Genomic DNA, 19813 nt, shown 5'->3' with positions numbered 1-19813 from the left:
ATATTTTTTATTTCAATCGAATATTAGATACGTCTTTACCATTCCATATTGGGTCAGTACGATCGTGTATGATCGTTCTAAAATGAAAGCATGTAAAAGGGGTTTGGAACAGGCATGCAACCATGGACAACACGTTCTGGATAAGCAAGACCGAGATATCTGTCATGTGGGCATTGACAACATGCATGACCGTGACAATGCTTGTCCAAAGCAAAGCCGAACTCAGGATTAATCAAGATTAATAATATTTTTATTTCAATTGAATATTAGATAAGTCTTTACCATTCTATATTGGGTCAGTACGAGGGTGTATGACCGTTCTAAGATGAAAGCATGTAAAAAGGGTTTAGAACGGGCATGCAACCGTGGACAACACGTCCTAGACAAGCAAGACCGGGATATCTGTCATGCGGGCATTGACAACATGCATGACCGTGACATCCTCCCTCGCTTAATTGGTTGACGTCCCTGTCAACCAACCTGAACAAGCNAGATGAAAGCATGTAAAAAGGGTTTAGAACGGGCATGCAACCATGGACAACACGTCCTGGACAAGCAAGACCGAGATATCTGTCATGCGGGCATTGACAACATGCACGACCGTGACATCCTCCCTCGCTTAATTGGTTGACATCCCTGTCAACCGACCTGAACAAGTAAGACTAGGACATCTGTCATGCTTGTCCAACGCAAAGCCGAACTCAGGATTAATATTCTCAATTAGAAAATTAAAAAATAAAATATTTTATGGTACAGTCTTATAAAGATGCATTGTTGTGATTCATAGCTCATATGTCTTTACATGAACGATTTTGACCAAATCATTTATCACTATTATAACNAGCCGAACTCAGGATTAATATTCTCAATTAGAAAATTAAAAAATAACATATTTTATGGTACAGTCTTATAAAGATGCATTGTTGTGATTCATAGCTCACATGTCTTTACATGAACGATTTTGACCAAATCATTTATCACTATTACAATGTCTATCATATCGATAGTACGGTCTAGATACGATGACAAAATCTTATCATATATTATAAACTCTTACGATTTTTTTATGACAACTATATATTATTCACAATAACACGAATAACCTTTTATTTCTATACAATTAATATTTTAAATAAACACGTAAGTAATTATCAAATAATCAAATATCAATTATAAGATTTATGTTGTGTTATGTCGGTCGGCTTTTAAATATTATATTCTAGCATCTATTTTAATTTCAATGCTTAATTTCTCGTAATTAATTCAACAAAGGNACAAAATCTTATCATATATTATAAACTCTTACGATTTTTTTATAACAACTATATATTATTCACAATAACACGAATAATCATTTATTTCTATACAATTAATATTTTAAATAAAACAATTGACCACGTAAGTAATCATCAAATAATCAAATATCAATTATAAGATTTATGTTGTGTTATGTCGGTCAGCTTTTAAATATTATATTCTAGCATCTATTTTAATTTCAATGCTTAATTTCTCGTAATTAATTCAACAAAGACACGAACACGTTTGGAATTCAACTTGATTAATTAAATTAATAAAGGATATTAATAAATTCATTAACTTTTGAAAAATTAAATTTTATATTTTATATCTAATAAATTTCAAAATTTTAAAATGTGCTTCAATAATGTTTCATTTCGTGATTGATAGGTCAATTTTAAGACAAAAAAAAAATTAAAAAATTAATATACTTTTATTTTAAATATAAATTCGTGGGTTAATTTAAAAAGGAGGGAATATTTTGAATCAATAATTTATTGAAAGAGTCTTAACAACTAGAGCAGAGCTCCAACCTCCAACTTGCGCAATGGCGGGGATTTTTGAGGTATTGACCCACAAATTCCGGTTCGTTGCATGTTCTAGGGATCCGATCGGAGCCTGTAATTAATTCGCGAGGGTCAATTCGGAGTTCGGTTTCATACGGTTTTTTTTTTCTTACCCTAGGTACTTTGAATTGATCGAATTTACGTCGGGGAGTTCTATGAAGTTCACGGCCAATCGGTTCGAGATCTTCTCTGGCAAGGTTGCAGGATGTTTTAATATATAAATATATATATATTTCTTCTGAATTTTTTAGTTTCTAGTTGTTTTCTTATTTATTCTGGTGTTTGATTTTGTTGTCTTCGTTTTTTCTTCTGTGACAGCTCTAGGTTTTGGCAATGGCAGCCTCGAGGAATGGTCAAATTGATGGCTGAGAATCGGTAAATTGGGATTTTCATTCATTTTTCATTACAACGAAACATGAAATTGACTGCGTGTTTTCTTTAATTTTGGAATAGTTTGAGGATTTTGACTTGTAACCGCCCAATTCACAGCCAGTAGATACGGTATCTTTAGGTTTTTCCTTTTGGACACGGTATCTTTAGGCTTCTCCTTTTGGACTTACCCTCAAGAGAATTTTCCACGTCCTTATGAATAATCCTTCTTTCTCCTCTACAATCAAAGTGAAATCTCACCATTCACTCCTTTGGGGTCTAATGTCCTTACTGGCACTCGTTCTCTTCTCCAATCAATGTGGGATCCCCAATCCACTCCCGCCAGCGTCCTTGTTGGCATACCACCTCGTGTCCACCTCCTTCGGAACTCAGCCTCCTTGTTGACACATCGCCCATACCATTTGTAATAGCCTAAACCCACCGCTAGCAGATAATGTCATCTTTGGGCTTTTCCTTTCGGACTTACCCTCAAAAGAGGTTTCCACGTCCTTATAAATAATGCTTCATTCTCCTTTCCAACTTATATGAATCACACAATCCACCCCTTTAGGGTCCAGTGTCCTCGTTGGCACTCGTTCTCTTCTTCAATCGATGTAGAACCCCCAATGCACCCCCTTTAGAGCTCAGCCTCTTCGCTGGCATATCGTCCGGAACTTGACTCTGATACCAGTGTCCTCGTTGGCACTCGTTCTCTTCTTCAATCGATGTAGAACCCCCAATGCACCCCCTTTAGAGCTCAGCCTCTTCGCTGGCATATCGTCCGGAACTTGACTCTGATACCAGTGTCCTCGTTGGCACTCGTTCTCTTCTTCAATCGATGTAGAACCCCCAATGCACCCCCTTTAGAGCTCAGCCTCTTCGCTGGCATATCGTCCGGAACTTGACTCTGATACCAGTGTCCTCGTTGGCACTCGTTCTCTTCTTCAATCGATGTAGAACCCCCAATGCACCCCCTTTAGAGCTCAGCCTCTTCGCTGGCATATCGTCCGGAACTTGACTCTGATACCATTTGTAATAGCTCAAACCCACCGCTGATAGATATTGTTATCTTTGGGCTTCCTCTACGACCTTCCCCTTATAAAGAATGCTTCCTTCTCCTCCCAACCAATGTAGAATCTCACGTAATTGGTATTTGAAAAAATGTAGTTTACACGTCACTATTGAAAATTTGTCGGGGGATGGTAGCAGCTGTTATAGTCTTTCCATAGATGATCACCATATTCAAAATCTCTGAAAAGGTCAATGTCACGATGATTTGTGATCCATCTCTTTCCTCCCGTTTTCCCTTTCATCTGTGAGAAATGCCCTTTTTTGCTTTGCCCTTTGGCATGATTAAACTACTTACGATGCAGCCGGTTGAACAAACAGGACTTCCAATTTTTTAGTCTTTAAAAGTTTATAGCCAGCCCCTTTTCTTTCTCCATTTGTAAGCTAATTCTTGGTCAACTAAGCATGCAAGCCATTTATCTGTCGGTCGGTAAACATTTTATGCTGTCGATCAGTTGCATTATGATTTGTTTTTTGATTGTGACATGCATGTGGGGAAAAAAGTTATTCATGTTGACTGCCGTTTTCATTTGATGTTCTTGAGCCTATTTCTGATCTGTTCCCAAATCCCTCTGTTTCTTGGGTGGTTCCTTATTTGACTTGAATAAAGAAAGACTTCTCCTCATGTCTGTCACCTCACTTCGATTAAAGTATAAAATTTCTCACAACTACCAATTCTGACATAATTGTTAAAGCGTTGGAAGTCAGCTCATGCGGAGGCAGCTCGTTTGTTTTATCTGTTGCTATTTGGTTGACCAAAACCCTCAAGAAAATGAACAATTCTTATGGTCTCCCTAGTAACGGTAGTAATATGAACGAAGACACTAATCATCCAAAGTGATTCTATATCGAGTAAGCTTAGACGAGTTAAAAAAAAATTTCCAGATGATATTTCTGTTCCCAACTCCCTAATGGTGTAATCTCCGTCATAAAGATGTCATAAAGATGCAGAAGCCATGGCTGTATTAGCTGCACTAGTGAGTTTGCCTCCAAATTTTGCCCCTTCTCAGTCTAGTTAACTTCAGTTGGTGCAACCCTTTTAAACCCATGGACACTTGACGCCATTTTTTCTACGTTCAGAATTTTTGGACAATTATTTTCAATATATTTGGATGACAATCTCATATTTTTTTAGGGAGGTAAAAGAACTTTTGGATATGGCCTTTAACGTACCACCCTTCCAAGAATGCAAAAGCCCTATTATAGAAAAATCTCATCATGGCTTCTTTTTGGAATCTAGACACGGACCTACACAAAACTTCAGTTGGTGCAACCCTTTTAAACCCACGGACATCTGACGCCATTTTTTCACTCTCAGAATTTGTGGACAATGATTTTCAATATATTTGGATGACATCTCGTATTTTCTAGGGAGGTAAAGGAACTTTTGGATGTGGCCTTAACGTACCACCCTTTCAAGAATGCAAAAGCCCTGTTATAGAAAAATCTCATCATGGCTTCCTTTTGGAATCTAGACACAGACCTACACAAAACTTTTCGACAATGTTATTTATCAAACTATATCTTGGTGTAAACTATCTAATAATTTTACTTCCTATAGTTATACCTTCATCATTGCAAATTGGGAAAGTCTTTTATCAGCATCATGGATTATACATGGCCGAATACTGAGCTCGTGATGGAAAATTTCCTTTGGGAAATAGGATAAACATTTGAGAACTTTGATCCTTACTGTGTTTGCTGCATAAATAGAGTATTATCTCCCGAGTCTATAGCTTTCTTGCCTTCCCATTACCTTCTTTTCTAGAGAGATTGTTGTCATGAAATGATATGTGTTTAGCATTTTTCTGCCCTGTTTAATCAATGTGGCTGCTGCTATTTCATTTGGAAGGGAAAGGTATATTTCATATTAGATCAAAAACTTAGTGGATGGAAATAATATTCATTACCCACCTCCGTTTAAGAGGAGAACAAAATATTTGTTATAAGGGTGTGGAAATCTCTCTAGTAGACACGTTTTAAAACTGTGAGGCTAGCGATGATATGTAATAAACTAAAACGGATAATATCTATTAGCTGTGGGCTTGGGCGGTTACTGCACTCAAATGGCTCCCAAAATTTTCTATGGTTGACGACCAAACATCCAACGCTCAGATTTTAACCGCTTAAAAACAATGTCACACATCACATGTTCCCTCTAACCACAACCCTCCTCCTCCTGCGTGGGCTTTTGCAGGCCCTTTACATCTTCATCCGTATAAAAACCTAGCTAGTTCAATATCCAATCATGGCAACCTACTCATGATTTAAAAACCTGACCCGTCTGACCCGCCTTGGCAACCAAATCTAACAAGATGATTTTTTTGTCTCGTGAAATGAGTCAAAATTCCCACAAATTGGTTCGACCGTTCATCAATCTCAAAACAAATGAAAGGAATGTATTCAAGTGATTTGAGATTCCACGTTGATTGGAGAGGGATACGAAGCATTCCTTATAGGGGTGTGAAAACCTCTTCCTCGTGGACGAGTTTTAAAACCTCAAGGGAAACCCTTGGAGGGAAAACCCAAAGAGAAAAATATCTGCCAGCAGTGGGCTTGACCTATTACAAATTGTATTAGTGTCAAGACTCCAAAAAATGTGTTAATGAGAATGTTGGGTCTCTNAAGAGAAAAATATCTGCCAGCAGTGGGGTGGATTGTGATATCTCACATTAGTTGGAGATGGGAATGAAACATTCATTGTAAGAGTGTGGAAACCTCTTCCTTGTATACGCGTTTTAAAACCATGAGACTGACGATGATATGTAACAGGCCGAAGCGGACAACATTTGATAGCGGTGGGCTTGAATTATTATAGGTAATTTTTCCCGATATTTGTGAATGTCTAAGTTAGCTCTGTGCACATTGAGTATTCTTATGCTTGACTATTCTTATGGAGCAATCGACCGATCCTATTAGATTTGTATCAGGTTAACTCTAAGATACTAAATTTTCAGTCGTTGTTATCATATCTTTTATTTATACAACTATTACGATCACTAGATAAAATCATAGTAGTTTAATATTCTTAGGTGAAATTAACAACAAGGTCACGTGGATGTTAATTAGTGAATGATATCATATCGACCCATCTTTTCAACCACATAGGATTCACTCTCTAATTCACATGACAAAATTTAGCCTTGAATTCACTTGCCTGTTTTTTAACCCAACGAACTTGTCTGCTTTTTAATGGACACTTGATTGATTGATGCCTTTTTTTTTTTTTTTTTTTTTTTTTGAAAAATTATTTAATATGAATACCCATCATTTCTTTATTTTCGTTATTTACTTATTTTCTCAGTTTTTTAATGTCCTAAAAACGTTAGAAAAGATGTGGAATATATTGGGAGTTGGAACTTGGAAAAAATAAATAAATTATAGTTCGTTATAACAATCTAAGCTCACTAAGCTCACTAAGCTCACTGCAAGCAGATAGTATCTGCTTTGACCCAAAACGTATCGTGTTTTCCTTTTCAACTAATGTGGGATCTCACAATTCACTCCTCTTACGGTCCAACGTCCTCATTGGCACACCTCCGATGTCTAGCTCTAGTACCATTTGTAACAACTTGAGCCCACCGCTAGCAGATATAGTCCGCTTTAGCTTGTTATGTATCGTAGTCAATCTCATGATTTTAAAACGCATCTATTAGGGAGAGATTTTCACGTCTTTATAAGAAATGTTTTGTTTCCTTCTCCACCGATGTGGGATCTTACGGGTTTTTTCTTCTCTCAAAATTAGAGTGAAATTGAAGAGTGACAATTGTTTTTTCCTTCGTCCCAAGGAAACTTGGATGGCGAATGTGGGAGCTAAAGGTGGAGCGGCATGGCACGTGCCACCCACGAGAAACATTCTCCACTTTTTGTCAGCATGCTGAATCAAGCACCTGACACGCTTGAATGTTCCACTTTAGGATAAGATACCATAATATATTTAATTTACCCTTTAGCCTTCAATTCTCTCTCTAGGGACCATTATTTTAAAATAAATTATTAAACAAATATCTTTAAAATTTCAATAATACATTTAAATTAAAAAAAAAAGTTTAAAAATTATTATTTTTTATTTTTTCAATTGAGCTAAACTTAAATGGGTAATTATTAAATTATTTTTTAATAATAATTAATCCACTTGAAAATCTTTGTTCATAAAAAGAAATTAAAAAATTAACCCAAAATGGCAATGATTAAGAAAATGGGAAAAAAATAATTGGTTAGGTGGGCTTTTGATTCCAACCCACGTCACTCGAATAAAGCTTTAGCATCCCATTTCAATATTATATAATGTTCTTGAAGAAAATCCATGTGTGTTATTACCTAATTAACCTCAAATTCGATCTAGCTCGAGTCATAGTCTTTAAACTTTCCTTCTCGTGTCTAATGCATCTATATTTTTTTAAAAAATAATCAATAAGTTTCTATTAAATTATGGGTTCAATAATAAGTCAAAAAATTACCTACACAAAATTGAAAGTTTTAAGATTTATTAAATATGGGTTTAAGTAAAAAAGAAATATTAAAAATAAAATAAAGTAATTAGAAATTTATTAGATATATTTTAAAGTTAAATGACCTATATTACCGTATAGGAAAAGACGATTTTACCCTTGTATGAAAATAAAGTTAAAAGTTAAATTTTTAAAAAGCGTGATCACCAAGCCTTGAAAAAAGTAGGGAAAAAAAAGAGAAAGAAAACTACTTTGTTTTTTAAGAGTAAAAAAGAGGAAAATCATGGTTTTGTCTTACTCTATAACTGATTATTCTCTCTCTCTCTCTTCAACTTTACCCCTTTCTCTCTCCTGAAAAGTTATGGTATTTGTCATTAAAAAAAAGTTAAATCAAATACTGTCGGGTAGTCAGAGGTTTCACACTAATTAATGTTTTGTTCCCTCTTTAACTAATGTGAGATTTCACAATTTATCTCTTTGTTGGGCCTAATGTCTTTGTTGGCACACGGTTTAGTGTCTAATTTTGATATCATTTGTAATAGCTTGAGCTCACCGCTAGCCGATATTGTCCACTTTGACCTGTTACGTATTACCATCAGTCTCACGGTTTTAAAACGTATCTGTTAGGGGGAGATTTCTACACCCTTATAAACAATGTTTCGTTCTCCTCTCTAAGGGATATGAGATCTCACACAATCCACCTCCCTTAGGGGCCAGCGTCCTCATTGACACACGGTTTGGTGTGTCTTGACTCTGAAATCATTTATAATAGCTCAAGGTTATCGCTAATAAATACTATCTGCTTTGACCCGTTATTTATCACTGTCAGCCTCACGATTTTAAAACGCGTTTTTTAAGGAGAGGTTTCCACACCCTTGTAAGAAATATTTCGTTTTACTCTCCAACTGATGTGAGATCTCACAATCTATCTCCCTTGAGGACCCAACGTTCTCGCTTGCACACCGCCCAATGTCTAGTACTGATACCATTTGTAATAGTCCAAGCCCACCGCTAGTAGATATTATCCGTTTTGGCTTGTTACATATCAGCATCAGCTTTACGATTTTTAAAACGTGTCTACTAGGGAGAGGTTTCCACACCCTTATAAACAATGTTTCATTTCTCTATCCGACCAATATGAGATCTCAAAGTTGCTATTGACACGAAAAACGTATGCTCAAACCTTCAACACCACTCTTATAAAATAATTTTAGAAAACCGGGTTAGAGAAAAAATTGGAAAATCATTTTGAGAAAGTACGAGCTAGCAAGTTATAAGGGACAACAACGAGATTGCTAGCATATAGCTAGAATAATAAGAATTGACAACTAGCCGCACCCACATAAACTATAATAATACAAATAACAAACAACTAACTAACACGAAAATAAGTAAAATATTTCAGAATGGGCATGCGGTCATAAACAACACGTGTTATACAAGCAATGACTACGGTACAGTGAATCACAATGGCTATCGTATTTAATATAAAATAAGTAAAAAGTTAATTTATTTATTGTTTATCCATTAAAATAAGACTTAATTACTGGATTAATTTTAATATTTATTTAATTTTAAAACGGCTTATGAAATATCTTTAAATAAAGATTATTCTCTCTGAACTATATTATTTAAAATTGTTGGTGAATTAGATATAATATAACAATAATTCAATATTTTTATTTATAATTTTGAATTTTTCTAACGGTGGGTTTGGGTGAACGAATCTTTTTAAATTGTATTATATAAAATTGTTGGTGAATTAGATATAATATAATAATTTAATGTTTTTATTTAAAGTTTTGAATTTTTCCAACAGTCTATTTGAGCTGTTATAAATGGCATCAGAGCTAGACACTAAGCAGTATGTCAACTGTTATAAATGGCATCAGAGCTAGACACTAAGCAGTATGTCAACTGTTATAAATGGTATCAGAGCTAGACACCAAGTAGTATGTCAACGGTTATAAATGGTATCAGAGCTAGACACCAAACAGTATGTCAACTGTTATAAATGGTATCAGAGCTAGACACCAAGCAGTATGTCAACTGTTATAAATGGTATCAGAGCTAGACACCAAGTAGTATGTCAACGGTTATAAATGGTATCAGAGCTAGACACCAAACAGTATGTCAACTGTTATAAATAGTATCAGAGCTAGACATCAAGCAGTATGTCAACTGTTATGAATGATATCAGAGCTAGACACCAAGCAGTATGTCAATGAGGATGTTGGGCCCCAAGTGAGATGGACTGTGAGATCTAACATACGTGGTAGAGGAGATAAAGAAGCATCCATTATAACAGACAAAAAAAATTAAGGTAAACTTTTAAAAATTTAAGGGTATTTTTGAACTATTTTTTTTATATATCTCTCATTTACACGAGGATCATAATTAATTTTGAGTTTTTTTTTTTTTTTTAAAATCAATATATATTATAAATCAAGATTTAAAAAGAAATTAGTTTCAAGACTTTAAATCCATAAATTGAAAGCAATTTACAAGAAAGGAAATTAGTTTCAAATTTTATGGTTAGTTAGTGTAATTTATTTCAGTTTTATAAAAAATAATTGTCTAATTTATTAAAACATTAAAAAAAAAAAATTCAACCACAATTAATTTTCCAAACAAATTCCCATAATTAACAGAATTTACATCCCACCTAAATTAGGTTATTTAATTAGGCTTCATTTTTACCCTTTTTTTTAATTTATTGTCCTCCCCAATTTCTACTCCAATGAGCATTAAATATCTCAAAATTGTGAATCTAAATTTAATGCAACAAATTATTAAAAAAATATACCAAAAATTATAGAGTTTATTTATAGCTTAGTCAAGTTATAAACAGTAGAGCGGCAACCGACTACATTATATATATATATATCCCTCACAGATTTGAAAGTGTATTGTCTATGTAGCTGTAGTGATCAATACAGATCTTTTAATTAATATTCTCATTACATTTTCTCTATCATGTTCTTTGTGTTCATCTAGATCGAGTGTGTGCATTGTGCGATCGTAATAGATACCGTTAATTTAAAATTTTAAAGAATTTTTACTGTATTAGTATAGTTTTGGCAATTTTAAAATAATAAATGAACTTTTGCAATTCAACATAATTATTTAAAAAAATTTAGAAAAGAAAAAAATAAAATTTCCTCCTAAACTTTCAATATGAAACTCAAACTTAAATAAATATTGTAATTTAACCTCAAATATTTAAAGTATTATAATTTTAACCTCCAATAAATTAATAAAAAAAATTAGATAAAATCAATATTATATTTTTTTTGGTTGAAAATTATAAATTTTGACCGGGTTAATTTGTGCACTAGACAAATTAATTTTTGTGAAAATAAAAGCTTTATTTTTAAATTTTAATCCATTTATTTTTTTACCATTTTTTTTTAAACTAGTGAGTAGGTCAGTGAAAATTAAATAAGAAGTAAAAATTACATCCCGAAAAATTTAAATTCAAATTTGATTTTTTAAATAAAAAACTTATAATAAAGTGAATATTAATTATAATATAGATTTATTTAATTATTATACAAATCATGCGCAATAAATACAAGATCCAATGATGAATCACATTTGAAAATTGCATCTTAACCTATAATTATGAACTTATTAATGATACTTTCGAATCTTTTTTAATTTAATTTTCTCATTCTCTATATAATTGGCTATATATATATATATATTACACCCTTTGCTTGAAAGCTTTTTATGATATTTATTTATTTATTTTTAGTAAAAAGAAAAAAAGTGGGACAAATTCACTAAATGATTTATTTTAATTCCTTAATTTAATGAAACCCACCTCAATACGACAAAATATGCTCCATATCCAATTAAGTAATTTTTTTTTTATGTGCCTAATAATTTATTTAATATTTATTTTTATTGCGTTCTTGGCTATTTTTAAAAATTAATGTTTTGTAATTGCAATTTTTAATTATTATTTTTATTTTATCCATAATATTTTTAAATTCTATATGTTAGAAAATATAAGAAATAATAGTTTTTAATTTTTGACTTAAAAGGAAAAAAAACCAAATAAATAAATTGCAATTATAATTAATATATTTACTTCATAATTAATTGATTTTTATAGTTCATAAAATTTAAAATGTTTAATTTTCATTGCTTAATTATAAAGAAACTAATTTAAAAATATGAAATATATATATAAATTGTATTGGACTTTGATAGGTAGAATTTTTCAAAAGATTATGTGTTGAATTAAAATCAAATTATTTTTTAGAACAATTAATTCTTCATTATCCTCTTATTATCCATATATATATTTTTTTATTATAAAAATGATTTTAAATTTAAATGCTTGACTTTTTCTCTAACCCAAGAGAGGATTTGAGGTTTTTTTTAAAATTAAATATATAGTGAAGTAATTGTTTTATATAATATTTAGGGAATGTTAATATTTTATCATGAAATTAGATAATTAGTCAATTTAAATATTAAAAATTAAATTAAATCAATAAAATTACTCTTTGTTTTTTTTTTATTATTTAAAATGATTGTTTTTAGTTTTTTTTTAAATGGTTAATTGTTAATGAGAAACTAATTAATTTGGATAAAATATATTTAATTTAGTTAAAAAAAAAAAAAGGAATTATGAATTAATTATAAACATGGCCACAAAAGAAATTAAAAAAAAAAAAAAAAAACAAGGCGCGAGAAAGGGGAAATTAAAAATGACGTGGCAATTCCTGGTAGGTCGGCGGTTTCCGCTCTCCTCCCCGGAGTCGCTTGGTCTCATAAAAAAACAGAAAAAATAAATAAAACAAAAAATAGTGATAAAATCAGAACGAACAACTCTCTTCCTCTCTCTCTCTCCTCCTCATCGCTCGCTCGCTTGCTCCGAACATTCTCTCTCTAACAAGCAAATTTATAAATTTTCACATCATTCTCTGTTTTGATCTCTCCTTTTCNGATAAAATCAATATTATATTTTTTTTGGTTGAAAATTATAAATTTTGACCGGGTTAATTTGTGCACTAGACAAATTAATTTTTGTGAAAATAAAAGCTTTATTTTTAAATTTTAATCCATTTATTTTTTTACCATTTTTTTTTAAACTAGTGAGTAGGTCAGTGAAAATTAAATAAGAAGTAAAAATTACATCCCGAAAAATTTAAATTCAAATTTGATTTTTTAAATAAAAAACTTATAATAAAGTGAATATTAATTATAATATAGATTTATTTAATTATTATACAAATCATGCGCAATAAATACAAGATCCAATGATGAATCACATTTGAAAATTGCATCTTAACCTATAATTATGAACTTATTAATGATACTTTCGAATCTTTTTTAATTTAATTTTCTCATTCTCTATATAATTGGCTATATATATATATATATTACACCCTTTGCTTGAAAGCTTTTTATGATATTTATTTATTTATTTTTAGTAAAAAGAAAAAAAGTGGGACAAATTCACTAAATGATTTATTTTAATTCCTTAATTTAATGAAACCCACCTCAATACGACAAAATATGCTCCATATCCAATTAAGTAATTTTTTTTTTATGTGCCTAATAATTTATTTAATATTTATTTTTATTGCGTTCTTGGCTATTTTTAAAAATTAATGTTTTGTAATTGCAATTTTTAATTATTATTTTTATTTTATCCATAATATTTTTAAATTCTATATGTTAGAAAATATAAGAAATAATAGTTTTTAATTTTTGACTTAAAAGGAAAAAAAACCAAATAAATAAATTGCAATTATAATTAATATATTTACTTCATAATTAATTGATTTTTATAGTTCATAAAATTTAAAATGTTTAATTTTCATTGCTTAATTATAAAGAAACTAATTTAAAAATATGAAATATATATATAAATTGTATTGGACTTTGATAGGTAGAATTTTTCAAAAGATTATGTGTTGAATTAAAATCAAATTATTTTTTAGAACAATTAATTCTTCATTATCCTCTTATTATCCATATATATATTTTTTTATTATAAAAATGATTTTAAATTTAAATGCTTGACTTTTTCTCTAACCCAAGAGAGGATTTGAGGTTTTTTTTAAAATTAAATATATAGTGAAGTAATTGTTTTATATAATATTTAGGGAATGTTAATATTTTATCATGAAATTAGATAATTAGTCAATTTAAATATTAANTCATCCTTCCTACTATTTTTGCCTAATTTTCTCGTTTTAATTCCTGTCGTCGTTTTGTTTTCTTTCCAATTCTACTGTTTATGATTTCGAACTAATTTAATTCTGTCTGGATGTGCAATGTTCTTGTCGGATCTTCATTTCAATTTCAGTTTCGACGATTTGATTCTTCGGATTCTATTGCTGTTTGATTGTTTGTTGTGGAGNTGTCTGGATGTGCAATGTTCTTGTCGGATCTTCATTTCAATTTCAGTTTCGACGATTTGATTCTTCGGATTCTATTGTTGTTTGATTGTTTGTTGTGGATCCTGCTGGGATTCAATCCGATTGCGTAGCTTTAGCTCATGTTCATCTATTGGTTGAAGATATTGTTAGGGCTGGTTTTGTGTTGTGGTGATTTTGTTTGTTTGGGGTGGAAGGGATAAGGATTAATGGTGTTGTTAATTTTGATAGAAGGTTTAAGGTTTTGTTTTGTGCATGATGGTGGCAGTTGGGTTGGAGATTGCAGAGCATGACGGATTATCAACCGCTACAACAGAAGGCTGATTCTAGTGGTGCCCGAGCGGAATTAGAGCGTGGACTGGAGGAGTTAATGCGTGGGCACCTGGATGAATGTATTCCATTTGCTTCATGTAGTTCTGCTGCCAATCATGAAGTTGAGGAAGAAGAAGGTGATCAGCTTCTACGGAGGAGAAGGCGGTCTGATCTTGAGGGTGATGATTTAGCAGAGTCTTCAGCTGCACGACGTCGCCACTCTCGGATTTTGAGCCGCTGGGCTGCTCGGCAGGCACAGGAAATGATAACAACAATTGAGAGGAGAAATCGTGAATCTGAGTTGATGGCACTTGCAAGATTGCATACGGTTTCAATGCTTGATTCATCTTTTTTAAGGGAGTCTGAGTCTCCAACTTCAAGGCAGCAGACTACCGTTGAGACTCCGACCACACAAGCTTCTGCAATATTACAGATGTGGAGGGGGCTGGAGGATGACCATGTATTAAATCGGGCTCGTGAGAGGGTCAGGGAAAGGTTGAGGCAGCAAACAAGTGTTGATTCTTCTACCAATATGTCCAGTACAAATATGTCTGATAGTCGGGCGAGTGAGAATCAGGGAAGCTTGGTGGATGCAAGTGAGAGTGAGAACGATTTTGGGGCATGGAATCATGAACAAATTGCATCACAGCATGTGAGGGATGAAAATAATGTTTCTAGCAGAGAACAATCTCCTGATCTTGGTGAAGTCGAGAGGGAAAGAGTGAGGCAAATCGTTCGGGGATGGATGGAGAGTGGAATTACGGATCCATCACCAAATGTTTCTGAGAGAAGCTCAAGATCCAGAGCTGAATGGCTTGGGGAAACAGAACGTGAGCGAGTCAGGATTGTTAGGGAATGGGTACAAATGACCAGTCAACAAAGAGGAAGTCGTGGTGAAAGGAGGGAGGATCGAGGGACCGGAGGTGGTGCTCAAGTTGATAGAGGCCGTGATGAATTGGTAGCTGAACAGGATGAAGGCCAAAATGAACACATCCGCAGAGACTTGTTAAGGCTGCGAGGAAGACAAGCAATACTCGATTTACTTGTAAGGATAGAGAGGGAAAGACAGAGGGAACTTCAAGGGCTTTTGGAGCATCGAGCCGTTTCGGACTTTGCCCATCGCAACCGCATCCAGGTCAGCTGCCAAGTGTGAATGTTGTTTTATTTATTCTACCATTCAATATACTAGTTCACCTTCGCTTAAAACTAAAATTGTGAGATCCCACATCGTTTGGAGAGAAGAATGAAACATTCCCTATAAGGGTGTGGAAACCTCTCCCTAGTAGATGTGTTTTAAAAACCTGAAGCCCAGAAGGGAAAGCCCAAAGAGGACAATATTTGCTAGTGGTGGGCTTAGGCGGTTACAAATGGTATTAGAGCCAGACACCGGGTGGTGTGCCAGTGAGGACGTTGGGCCCCCAAGGGGGTGGATTGTGAGATCTCACATCGGTTGGAGAGGAGAACGAAACATTCCTATAAGGGTGTGGAAACCTCTTCCCAGTAGACGCGTCTTAAAAACCTTGAGGGAATTCCTCCCCAAAGAGACAATATTTGCTAGCGGTGGGTTTGGGCTGTTACAGTTGGGTTTCGGCTCGGTCAAAAAACCAATTGGGACTTTATTTGCAGACTTTGGACTTATATGAGTTTTTCCTTTTTGAGTTTGACTGTTCACATTTATACTGCATCCTGCTTCTTTTAAATGCGAAGCTCTTTTAGGACATAGAAAGTAATTTTATAACACTTTTATGATAGGTATCATAATTGTATCACAATTTTGATGATAATTTTTAGCTATGCTTACTTTCTAGTTATCTCTTCCGCATCCCATTGGTCCATTAGATATTGTTACATGACCACTAATCCTGTATATTTCCCCAGTCATTACTTAGAGGTAGATTTTTGAGAAATGAAAGAACTGTTGAAGAGGAGCGGCCACCTTCCATGGCAGCAAGTGAGATAGTTCAATTACAGCAGCGACACACTGTTTCTGGTTTAAGGTATGTCATCTTGTGAGGATGATTCGTTTCGTTTCGTTCTGTGTTTACACTGTGTTGTGAAAATAGGTAAGCGTTTTCATCTATCTGTGTCGTTTTGGTGGAATGTCCTTAACATTCCTAGAAATTCGATTTCTGATTTCTGATCTGTGCTGAGTTTGTAAAGAATTATAATTATTTTGCGAACGGTATAGTTTATATGTATATTATTTTGGCGCAGGGAGGGATTCCGCTCTAGATTGGAAAATATTGTTCGTGGTCAAGCAGACGGCCAATCTGATAATGCAACTAACAGCGACATGAATGATTCGAGAAACGATCGAGGTCAAACAAATGGTTCACAGAACATCCAGCAAGAATATGTACAGTCACAGCTTGAGAATCAGGTAGCGGAAACCAGTCGGCTGTCTGATCAAATTGAAAACATGGAAAGCAACTCAGAGGTTGAGAATATGAATTGGCAAGAAACTACAAATGAAGATGGGGAGTGGCACCAGCAAATTACTGAAGATAATAGAAGAAACTGGCAAAGGACAAACTTTGGCCCACTCACTGAATGGAGAGATGATAATGCTGAGGATGTGACGACAAACTGGCAGGCAAATTCATCTAATGCTTGGTCACCACCCAGCACACAGGGGAATGCAGAAAGAAGAGAAGCTCATCCTGCAGAACCTGCTGCGGTTTGGCAAGAGAGAGGCGCTCGAGAAGCTGCTGGAAATTGGTCGGAGGGGCCCTCTGGTCCTTTTAGAAATCGTCGGTCTGCTCCAGTTGGACGGTTCAACAGGTTTCACCCACCTGATGACGATAACGTCTATAGTATGGAACTGAGGGAGCTCTTAGGCAGGTGGTTATCATTCTCGAATTCGTATTTTTCATATTGACAGGCGTAGATATGTTTTCATACTGCTTTTTTTGCAGGAGAAGTGTTTCGAACCTTCTTCGTAGTGGTTTCCGTGAAAGTTTGGACCAATTAATACAATCGTATGTGGATAGGCGGGGTCGGGCTCCCATAGATTGGGATTTGCACAGAACTTTGCCTACACCAACATCTGCTTCTCCACCTCAAGATCAGGACCAACGGAGGGATGAACAGAATGAAGAACAAAATGATGCTGGAAATAGACCCTCTTTGGTGCTTCCTTCTCCACCAGTTCCTCCACCTCAACCACTTTGGCATCATGACCTGCATCATACCAGCTGGTCTCGCCATACCATGCAGCGTTCAGAAATTGTGAGCTGCTTCTTCTTTTTTCCTTTTTTGTTCTTAAATTCTTATTCTGGATTTGGATTCTGCAATGTCGATAAAGTAGGCTAACATGGCTATATTTGTTATGGGGAGGGAATTCTTTTAGTCAATGATTCGGAAAACATGTAGAAAATAAACACACAAATACCGCACACTCTTACAATGTGAAGTAAGAGTTGAAGCTTTATTTGGTGGGTAGTAACCGCCCAAGGCCACTGCTAGCAGATATTGTCTTCTCTGGACTTTCCATTTCGAGATTTCCCTTAAGATTTTAAAAATGTAGGGAGAGGTTTTCACACCCTTATAAAGAATGTTTCGTTCTCTTCCCCAACCGATTCGATGTGGGATCTCACAACTCACCCCCTTCAAGGCTCAACATCATTGTTGGCACTCGTTCCTCTCTCCAATCGATGTGGGATCTCACAATCTACCCCCTTTCAGAGCTTAGCATCCTCGCTGACACACCGCCCAATGACTAGCTCTGATATCATTTGTAACAACCCAAGCCCACCGCTAGCAGATATTTTCTTCTTTGGGCTTTTCCTTTCAGACTTTCTCTCAAAGTTTTTAAAACGCGTATGCTAGGGAGAGGTTTCCACACCCTTATAAAGAATGCTTCGTTCTCCTCCCAACTGACGTGGGATCTCACAAAACCACCAACCAAGTCTCATTTTAATTGCTTCTAGCTATCCTTACTCGAGAAGAATTGTACTTCTACCTACATGTGGAACGATTTGATATCTGTTTATGCCTGTTTCCTGCATTGAAGCTGGTTTATATCAGAATCAAGATTGTCTTGGCTTGATGGTTTGTGCTTATTAGGCTCGTTACCGATTTTAGCAGGAATGGGAGTTTATCAACGACCTGAAAGCAGACATGGCAAGACTTCATCAAGGCATGAATCACATGCAGAGGATGTTGGAGGCTTGCATGGACATGCAACTGGAGTTGCAGCGATCTGTGAGACAAGAAGTCTCTGCAGCATTGAACAGATCTGCTGGTGAAAAAGGTCAGTTTACATTTTCATGCAATATGTTGAAGAGGATGCCTATAGAGCTATTCTAATCAACATCTATCACGAATTTCCTCTCGATATAGGTCTAGGTCCCGAGACATCAGAGGACGGTTCTAAATGGTGCCATGTGAGGAAGGGAACATGTTGCGTTTGCTGTGACAGCCATATCGACTCTCTCCTTTACAGGTATGCCTTCGAACTGTTATCTACTTCAAAACGGGAATCAATCGAGATGCCAACCATAAAACACAAATCTTACTGCAGATGTGGACATATGTGCACGTGTTCAAAATGTGCAAATGAGTTAGTCCGTGGAGGTGGCAAGTGCCCGCTGTGTCGAGCACCAATCGTTGAAGTGATCCGGGCATACTCGATACTGTAGAAGGAAAAAAGAAGTAACAGTTAATTCAGTAGAGTGTGCAAAATCGGATCCATCTTTGGTAAGTTCTTTATGTCATATCACAGATGGGAGCCGTGAGGTTAGTGTTCAGTAGGTACCGCTGTGTTCTGATAATATGGAACCATTATCTTGCGTTGTATAATTGAAATGATAAATTGCATGGTCGATTCATCATTTTTTACGTAAATAAAAAAAGAAAAATGTAAGTCTGAAAGCTTCTTTAACTCATATCTTTTGTTCATAATATTGAAATTAATTGGCTTCTGGAAAATTGGATTGTCCTCGATCGTAATCTGATCGATCATAACCGTTGATTATGAATCCAACGCTCCTAATAACCTCTAGATTCTTAAGCTTATATTTTCACCAAAAACAGGAAATTTTTTTATTATATGTTCTTATTTTAGTGTACAATCTTACTTTAAGTTTCAATTTATAATAGCTAATTGGAGTGATTTAAGGAAATCTGATATAATGTCATTTACAATTTAATCGAGTTTAAATTCAAATTTATGTTAATTTCGACTTTCGATCTCTAGACTTAACGAGACAATAAGCCGAACATGTTCTACCAAACAAACAAACTTGACCCTTATCTATCATTTACAGTATTTTTATTTACAATAGATGAATAAAAATTAGTTACTTTTAAAACATTCTCTTTATATTTTTGAAAATAAAATTTATTTGCAAGC

At 34.3% G+C, this 19813-nt stretch overlaps 1 protein-coding gene and 1 long non-coding RNA gene across 3 annotated transcripts; both read left to right on the top strand.

The window, feature by feature from the left end:
* Positions 1 to 1769: 1769 nt before the first annotated feature.
* Positions 1770 to 6287, top strand: LOC111801559. The gene is made up of 4 exons (XR_002816152.1): positions 1770 to 1861; positions 1981 to 2059; positions 2181 to 2237; positions 6072 to 6287. It is a non-coding gene; the product is annotated as an uncharacterized LOC111801559 (long non-coding RNA).
* Positions 6288 to 14168: 7881 nt separating this feature from the next.
* Positions 14169 to 19346, top strand: LOC111801746. Of its 2 annotated transcripts, none has more exons than XM_023685884.1 (7): positions 14169 to 15595; positions 16339 to 16457; positions 16675 to 17301; positions 17376 to 17688; positions 18547 to 18712; positions 18802 to 18904; positions 18983 to 19346. In XM_023685884.1, the coding sequence occupies exons 1-7, from the start codon at positions 14438 to 14440 to the stop codon at positions 19098 to 19100; spliced, it is 2604 nt and encodes an 867-aa protein (XP_023541652.1). In that variant the 5' UTR covers positions 14169 to 14437; the 3' UTR covers positions 19101 to 19346. The 2 variants fall into 2 exon arrangements, with proteins under 2 accessions (XP_023541652.1, XP_023541651.1); XM_023685883.1 differs by having other exon boundaries at positions 18544 to 18712.
* The last annotated feature ends 467 nt before the right edge of the window (positions 19347 to 19813 follow it).

The sequence above is a fragment of the Cucurbita pepo genome, chromosome LG09, assembly GCF_002806865.2.
Source record: "Cucurbita pepo subsp. pepo cultivar mu-cu-16 chromosome LG09, ASM280686v2, whole genome shotgun sequence".
NCBI lineage: Eukaryota > Viridiplantae > Streptophyta > Magnoliopsida > Cucurbitales > Cucurbitaceae > Cucurbita > Cucurbita pepo.
Note: the sequence above shows the minus strand (reverse complement) of the source record. Positions and strands in the feature narration are given on the sequence as shown.

What these genes read in the sequence shown, in the direction of transcription:
- LOC111801746 (XM_023685883.1), top strand. Translation starts at nt 14,438, where the DNA reads ATGACGGATTATCAACCGCTACAACAGAAGGCTGATTCTAGTGGTGCC. An exon ending in CACACTGTTTCTGGTTTAAG is followed by an intron (nt 16,458 to 16,674) that starts GTATGTCATCTT and finishes ATTTTGGCGCAG; the next exon opens with GGAGGGATTCCGCTCTAGAT. An exon ending in CCATGCAGCGTTCAGAAATT is followed by an intron (nt 17,689 to 18,543) that starts GTGAGCTGCTTC and finishes TACCGATTTTAG; the next exon opens with CAGGAATGGGAGTTTATCAA.